At 49.1% G+C, this 8,265-nt stretch overlaps 1 protein-coding gene across 1 annotated transcript in view; it reads right to left on the reverse strand.

Moving 5' to 3' along the window:
* Nucleotides 1–7,870, reverse strand: part of LOC102942807 (alpha-2-macroglobulin-like protein 1) — a 36,023-nt gene extending 28,153 nt beyond the window's left edge. The window contains exons 1-9 of the mRNA XM_037912712.2: nucleotides 7,574–7,870; nucleotides 6,437–6,599; nucleotides 5,303–5,355; nucleotides 4,516–4,536; nucleotides 3,820–3,979; nucleotides 2,857–2,941; nucleotides 1,729–1,843; nucleotides 646–760; nucleotides 32–141 (exon numbers count right to left, since the gene is read on the reverse strand). Coding sequence (XP_037768640.2) covers nucleotides 32–141; nucleotides 646–760; nucleotides 1,729–1,843; nucleotides 2,857–2,941; nucleotides 3,820–3,979; nucleotides 4,516–4,536; nucleotides 5,303–5,355; nucleotides 6,437–6,599; nucleotides 7,574–7,750 — 999 coding nt within the window. The 5' untranslated portion in view covers nucleotides 7,751–7,870. The remainder of the gene's footprint in view (nucleotides 1–31; nucleotides 142–645; nucleotides 761–1,728; nucleotides 1,844–2,856; nucleotides 2,942–3,819; nucleotides 3,980–4,515; nucleotides 4,537–5,302; nucleotides 5,356–6,436; nucleotides 6,600–7,573) is intronic.
* Nucleotides 7,871–8,265: the final 395 nt, after the last annotated feature.

The raw sequence follows: 8,265 nt of genomic DNA on the forward strand, positions 1-8,265 counted from the left end.
GTACTCTCTGGAGGGTTTAGCTAAGAGTTACCTTCCCTGTGTAGATCTCGCCAGTGTAGTAATAAGGATTAACCTCCTCAAACGTGGCCGTCCCAGCTGTCCTGGAGATGAAGAAGTTGCGGGAGGCATTGACCTGCACCTCTGAGTGAAAGGGACAGGAGAAGAGATGGGAGGGAGAGAGGCAGGGAACAAAGAACCGTCCCATTGGGCAATTTAACTAGAGAGCAGGCCATTTGGTGAGACAAACATGTATTAGGCTGCACACACTTGATACCCCCAGGGAGATGGTGCTCACAGGACCCTGGCTGTCTGGTCTCCCCTCCTAATTACAGATGTCTACAGGAGAACTGTCAGTGACCCACCATGAGACCAGACCAGACCACAACACCCCTATGGACCCACAGAGCAACATGCCTTATGTTATACCCATAACGGGTTAGCTCCGGTGCCTAACCAGTGAGCACTGGACCACAGAACCCCCTATGGGCTCAAAGAAGGGCCAGTTCCAGAACCTCCTGTGAGCCTGTATCTCAATGCTCCCAATGGACTAAGAACAGGGCTGACAGTCTCTGATGTCCCAGATAATACTGGTGCATGTTTATTCAAGTGCCTTTCCTATACCCTCAGAGAGACTTCTGAGGTTACCTGTGCCATCCTCTACCAATGTGACCACTGCATCTATGTTGCTGCGGTAATCAGAGGAGATCTGGTTGAAGACAGAAAGATACACAGATGTGGAGAAGCAACCCATCTTATCAGTCTGAAAACAAGAGAGAGCAAGGTGATTGGTGTTGGGACAGCACAGCACTGCAGGAGGGACAGATGTCATGGAATGAGCTACCTCTCTGTCAGAACAGAACCCCTGCTCCCAGGGAGCTCAACCTGCTCTGTGCTGCAAGGCACTTGAAAGGAGTGTCCATGATGCAGCTGGAGAGTGCTTCCGAGCATGGGGAGACAGAGGTGCTAGCTCCGCTCGAGCTAGTGCGCTAACCATAGCCGCATGGCTGCAGCCACACTGCTACTTTTAGGGACCTAGATCAGCAGAACTAGCCTGTGTCAGTCTAGCCACACTGCGAAGCACCCCCCACCCCCACCCCGAGGCTGTGTAGATATGCTTCAAGAGTCAATGAGGTAAGTCTCACTAAACACCATTGTATGCACAAAGTGCTGAGCCTTTGGCTTCTGTCTGCACCACCACACAACACGACATGGTGTCAGCAGTGGGTGGATCTCAGCACCAAAGAGAGCAAGACAATGAGGGGGAGAGAGAGAGAGTGGTGGTTGGTTGGTGGTTTTGGGGAGGAAAGGGGCGTCAATGCTGAGGTTGTCATTTTTGTGGTGGAAAGGCCTCTCTGAAGAGGAGTCTACTCTGTTGCCCCTGTTAAAAGGCTTCTCGGGCTTTCTGACTTTAATATGTGTTACATTAAATCTGAAATGGTTCAGTGGGAAAAATCATATAAAACAGGCAAGGTTAAAAAAGAGACCAGGCAAGGGACGAACTACCAAATAAGGGACAACTGCCAAGATTATTAACAAGAACAATAGAGCCAATGGCAGCTGGTTATGGGGCCAGGGAACAAAAACAGGTTTTAGACATGGGGTGAAATCAATTAAAATAACATGTCTTGCATTGTGTCTCCTTCCCCTTGGCCCACCTCGGCTGGCATTGCAGCTCCTGCTTCACAGGAGCGTCACCCTGTGGGGCTCAGCTCTTGTTAAGTGGCTCACCTGGTTGTTATAGTGTTGACAGAGAGGAGGTCGCTGGGTACTGTAGAAATACCACCAACTCTTCTGGCACAGGCTCACCTGGATCTTCCCCTGCACGCCTTTCCCATAGGTGTATCTATGTGAGAAAGTGCCAGGGGTGGGGGAACACATGGAAAGGGGTATTCACACACACACAAAGAAAACAGAGGAATCTGGGTGGGCGTGTTTTAGTGTACCTCCAGATCTGATTTATTTCATGGATATTCACAGCGTATGAAGTGTACCAAGGTAGATGCAGCTGTACAAGCAACGAGAACCATGATCTTGTCCAATCTCAGCCACTAAGCAGGGCTGGCCTGGTCAGTTCTTGGATGGAAGACCTCCAAGCCAAACCTAGGGGCTGCTGGTTTTGTTATGTCTTCTCAGACTCTTCCATCTGAGTCAATGCCCCAGCTCCTCTCTCTTTATCTATCTGTGTAAGCTCTTACCCTGTACCCATCACTGTGGAATCTGAGCACATTGTGCTCAGGGAGCCTGTGCTGCAAGGAGTGAAGGGGTATAGGTGATGTTCAGCGGCGACGCGCTACCCTTTGAGTCTGTACTAACTCCAGTGCCCTGAGAGATAGTAGAGGTGTGATACTGCAGGCTCTGATGAGGCTGACTCAGTGAGGGGCTGCTGTTCTTCGTCAATATGAAATCCCCATGTCCTGGCCAAATTCCATCTGGAGCCATCCCATTCTGCCTCTCTAGAATTTCCCCTCCAGTATCATCTGGTGAAATTTTTCTTCCTTTCCCCTCTCATTGTCTTGTTCTGTAGTGTGACTAGCACAGAATATCTGCTGTGCTCCACCCCAGAAATGACTATATTTCAGTGGTTGGGTGGTCTCTGCATATGCACTCTGTCAAGAGCTCTGAGATCCTTTAGGATGAAAGGAGCTAGAGCAATGAGAGACAATTAATAATTAGGGTGATTTTTCTAGCTATTTAAAGATGTCAAAGGGCTGCCAGGAATGAACTTGGCCTAATATAACAGAGACACAGTCACTCAGTTACATTCTCCCTTTGAGGTTCCCCTAATAGATGGGGGGGATTGCTCATCCCAGGCTGGAGTTTACTAGCAGCTCCCTCCCCCCCGATCAGCCACCTCACCTGCCACACACACGGAGCAGGAAGGTTTTATCCAAAGCATAAATCTGAGTTGGCTCCTCAAAAACCACTTCAAATTTTGGCAGCACTGGAAGGAAAGAACCAGAGAGAATGGAGGGAAGTTACACCCTGGCGAGGAGCCGGCCATGAAGAGAATGAACATGGGCTGAACTGTGGTAGCATTGGGGGTCCCATTTTTTTCTTTTATGAAATGTAGGTATAGTTCCACTCCTGCCTAATTCTCCCCCTTGGTGTTGGACCTGTGGCTCTGTAGGGGCCCAAACAACAGTGAATTTGTCTGTTAATGTCCCTCACCTTATGACAGCTGTTTGTAATGAGTGGAGAGGGAAAGAGGCTGCCATAGCTATCAATGTGCTCCTGTTGCCCCTCTGTAGAGAAATCAGACAGAAAACACTGAGCTATGAACCCTTTCTCCAGGAGTTTTCGGAAGGGGAGTATACAAATTCAGCTTTGTCCTTAGAAATAACCAGTGCACTCACATGAGTTAGGAGCATATGTCCTATTGAAAGTCACCGTTCTCTTGTGTCACTTGGGCTCTTTTGAAAATCGACCCCTAACATCATTGGTACAGTCAGCTTTGGGGATCAGCCAGCTGTGACAGAAAGCTCAGTGCTGCTATTGTCCTGTCATAGCCTCTGCAGTTTGTACCTAACCAGACTGGTGTGTACACACAGCTCTCTTTGTCCACACTAAACGCGGGGGGAGGGGGAGGGTGTTCAGAGAATCATCTCCTTCCTTAGCAATATCCAGGGACATCTTCTCAGATCAGACCAGATTTGATTCCCTTCCTTGTCAGAGGTGACTACCTTCCCTCCTAGGAAGCACTCCCCCATCCATCCACAGGAGATTTCTCATACCAAGATGCCGTGCCTCTCCCCAGGTGGGATCTGTCTCCCGCAGATAAAATTCCCCCTGCCCTATAGCTGTCTTTCTCCCCAGGCGTACCGTACTCCTCCACGGAGAAGCTGCTGTGTGCTTTCTTGTTGACCACGCTGATGATGTACATCCCCAGTGGGGGCTCAGCAGCTAACTGGAAATACAGATCTGCAATGCCTTCCTGTGGAGCCACATCCAGCCATTGGCCAATCCGGTTATTGTTAGGGTCCTGCACCCACAGCAGAGAGGCATAATTAATTGCTCCAGCATCTAAATGATCCAGAATCCACAACATCCAGCTATTTCAAGGGTTCTAGATTATATTACCTAACAGGTTCTAAACTGGCCTGAGCTCTAGAACCCAAGTTCTAAAGCTTCTAAAATCATTTGTCTCTTGAGCTTCATATGGCCTAGATATTCTAGAAATCCTGAAGACTACATAGTTGTAGCTTCTAAGACCAGTGATGCTCTGATCTAGAGAAAAGATCTCTTAAAATTCTAAACTGTAATTATAAAGGTCCAAAGTGAATTCCCATTCATAGTGGTGTAAATCTCAAGTAACTCAGATTTGCACTGATGTAACAGAGCAGAACTTGGTTCAAAGTCTCTAGAATACAGAGGGAAACCCTGAATACATCTAATTTCTAGAACCATTAACTTCTAAAATTCAAAACATAGACCTGTGGCATCTACACAGTCAAGAATGTAAACAAATTATTGCAACCTGCACCAAAAAATACCATTTTTTGTGTGTGTGACACTCACCTGAAGAAACACCAATGGATACTGCGGAAAAAAGAGGCAGCAACATTAGAAGAGAGAAGAGCACTCTCATCAGTGTAAACAATGCATTAGAAACACAAAGCTTCTCAAGGACAGCAGTTTGATCAATGACCTGGGAGCTCAGATCCCTGACAAACAATACTAATTGCATAAATGGTGGCACAGCCCATTACACTGAGGCCTGGCGAGAGGAAGACTGTAAAAGCCAGGTTGGTAATCACCCCACATTTGCAAATAGATTATTCTCCAATAGTCCCCACCTAAGGGAAACCCCTTCCTGTCTGACACTAGCTCAGACTCTGCTATGGAATGGCCATCCCTTAGAAGAGTCCCAGGTAAGTTCTTGCCTGAGGGAGCCCTCACTACAAACAATCCAATCCCCACTGTACATCCAAGAGGAGGAAGTGGTGCACTCCTAACAAACCGGTTTTCCTGCGCCATCCCTAGAGTGGAGGCTGTACATGAACAGCAGAAGGAGCTGATAGACTCTCAATAAGGAATGGGCATTTACAAAATTTCTGTGTTGGGTGCCCATTTTGCTGACACGAGCAGGGCTCCATGCTCAGCAATTGGACACCATTCCCATCTGCCTTCAACACTGAGTTACCAGTTATTATTCTGGGTGTTACTCTTCTTCAGACACTTGACAAACAAAGCCCATGTATGTATTTGGGAGCTAAAGACAGAACTTGGACAAGAATGGGGGGAGACTAAGACAAAAGGGATCTGAAACAGGAGACTCCTTCACATCCTCTCATACGTGTCTCACCATGTCATTGAGTGGAATGAAATCCTCATTCAGGGTCACGATTCTAAATTTCACTGAGAGGGGAAAAGAAAATGGAGACAATTTAGAAAATGGAGACCTATCAGCTATTTACCTCAGACCTGTCCTGCAGCCCCCCTGCTATTCCTGTCCTGGGCTCCCCACGCAGCTCTGCCAGTGCTCATCAATCCTGCCCTGCAGCCCCCGTGCTGTGCCAGTCCTTATTCACCTATGTCCCTACCTTGTACACACACAGGGTATACATTTGTGAGTAGTATTGATTATGTCACCAGCACACACACAAACATTCACATGTACATTCCCAGCACGTTCACCTACAGATACTTGATGTGTGGCCTCCTGGAGTTTCACACTCATCACAATGCTACACACTGTGGCCATTCAGAACTTCACAGCAGCAGCAGGGATATAACTCAGATCCTCCTGCTCCAAGAGCCCTGGATCAGTCCACTTGAGCTAAAGGAGAATCTCCACTGACTGCTACCAGTATAGGGCCTATGACATACTGCTGAGCAGTTTGCACTCCATCCAATAGAGGGCAATGAGGCTCACACATAAACTAGGCTGTACATAGGGCAACTATGGTAGGGGAATCCATGGGTCGGGTAAAGTTGCTGTGACTGGTGGTGTAGTGGCACATTGGGAATAGGCTGAGGCTGGAAAAAGGCCTAGAGCACATTGTGCTCTGGTGTTCCTAGACTAGTGGAATGGCCCTTTGTGATGGAATGCACCACTGTATTTACACCCTATGCACCATTGTAATAACCTTTGTACAAGATATGCCTTGGGAGGTATCATCTGAAAACTAACAACTTGTTTGTTGAGAGCTACAGAAGCAAAGCAGGACATAGGACACAGTCCCTCTCTGCTCTGGATTGCACTCTGGGCTTCCTGGGGTGTTCAAGTCAGCAAGAGTTAAAACAACCTAGAGGCAATTTGAACTTATGCCAAAGGCTGAAATGGCCACCAGGTTAGAGGAAAGGGTGGAACAGTGTTGGAAAACCACCCAAACCCCGCTTCCCAAGAGGATCTGCCCCAGGCTGTGTACAGGGGAAAGTTTATGTGAGTGGACACCCACACATATGGGCACTACCCGCTCCTAGCAGGAGCTCTCACCTGTCTGTCCTGGTTTGTAAATGGGCTTGTCTGTCTGAATGAAGGTGCCGCTGTTGGCTCTGCGGATCAGAACCTTCTTCTCCTCATGAAGATCGATCCTGCGGCCAGTGATGAACAGTTTGATGCTGGCAACCTCCTCGGTGCTGTTAGCTGGAAGCACAACCTGGATAGGAAGAGAGAGGGTGAGCAGCCCCAGCTTAACTCCCTGGGGTCCTGGCCAGGAGCAGGGGAGGGGAAAGGAGAACAGCAGAACCCCCCCACCCAGTGGCATGTACTGAAAAGTCTCAGCTCCTCAGATCCAGATTCAGCTAGGAACCACCAGGCATGGGCTTCATCCATTTCTTTTCTGGCCAGGAGACTGCAATAGCAGAGAAAAGGAGGCAAGTGATGCCTCTGAGCCCTGGCACATAGGGGTGAGGGTGGGCAAAGGCCCTGAGAAGACAAAGGTGGGAGAAGTTAGCAAGGAAGCATAGGGGAGAGAGAGGGCTGCAGTGTAATCAGCAGCCACTTCCATGAAGCTAGGTCTTTAGTGTGGTGCCAGCAGGCAGCCCAGGCCATGTCAGTCAGTGGGAGAACCAGAGAGACAGAGGGTCTGCCTGTGTCCAGCAGCCTCAATAAAGAAACCACAGTTAAATCCTAGCTCTTTTGTACTGGAAAGGTCACTACCTGGGCAAATCCCCCTCACTCTAGAGCTCAGTGAAGTTTCTCTCCTCCTGGGAATCAGCTGTGACAATGCAGCTTATAAATAACATGCACACACATTCTCCTCTGACTGCTGTCAGTGGCCTGTGTGTGAACTGGACAGCTGGGTCTCAGTCCCCACATCACACAAAGCACCATCGCCCTTGGCACGAACTGGCCTCCTCATTAGTTCTCTCAGGAAAGAGGCCAGGGATGGAGTAGGAGCCTGGAGACAGACCTCTCCTGCTTCTGCTGCAGTGGGTCCTTCCAGGGCAAGTTGGAGGAACTGTAGTGGCCGTGGTGAGTGTGGGAAACGTAGCCACCTTGTATCTGATCTGGGGATAACTACAGGGTACAGCCACAAGGGGCTGCCAAACCAACACCTTTCCCTGTGCTAAGGTCTTTGAAGAGAGGGAAATGGAGGAGGAGTAAAAGCATTAGCAGAGGGAGTCTCACCTGAAACTTGCCACACTCAAAGGTCTTCTCCTTCGTGATCTCTTTTCGCAACAAGACATCCTGTCCCCCAGAGCGCTCCAGCAGCAGGGTCACATAGAGCTTCCCCGCATTATAGTTGATATGCACACAGGCAGCCTGGGATGACGGGTAGTGGAGGTCTGCAGGGATCACCACCATGTAATGTCTGCAGCAGGGAGGAAATAGCACAGCAGTGAATTAGAGTGAGGACTCAGTGAGAGGAGCGGGCACCCCTAGACACACACCCCTAGACACACAGGCTGCCCAGCAGCCCCAGGCAGGATAGTCCCTTTCAAGGCTGTGCTTTGACATAGGGTAAATGTCAAAAGCAATGGGGATCCCACAGTGGGGATTAGTTGACCCCTCACTCATAGGAAATGTCTCTTGCTGATTCAGGTTGGAGATATCTCCATGTTCAGATTTTTATCTTTACTCCTCTCTTCCTTTTCTTGGGCTCCCCTAAACAACTCCTCTCCCTCCTTGGAGTTTACACCCTCCAGATACCTGTAGCCTCCGATGGCTGCAGTCTAACTGGCCCAATGATGTGCCCTAGTGTGACAAGGGCAGGATGGCAGACTCCATGGGCCAGTGGTCTGCTCTTGGAGTGCAGGAGGCAGGATGTGTGACCTGAAGGACGAATGATCTGATCTAGTCTGGAAAGTGGGATCCCAGAC

This window comes from Chelonia mydas, chromosome 1 (assembly GCF_015237465.2).
Source record: "Chelonia mydas isolate rCheMyd1 chromosome 1, rCheMyd1.pri.v2, whole genome shotgun sequence".
Taxonomy (NCBI): Eukaryota; Metazoa; Chordata; order Testudines; family Cheloniidae; genus Chelonia; species Chelonia mydas.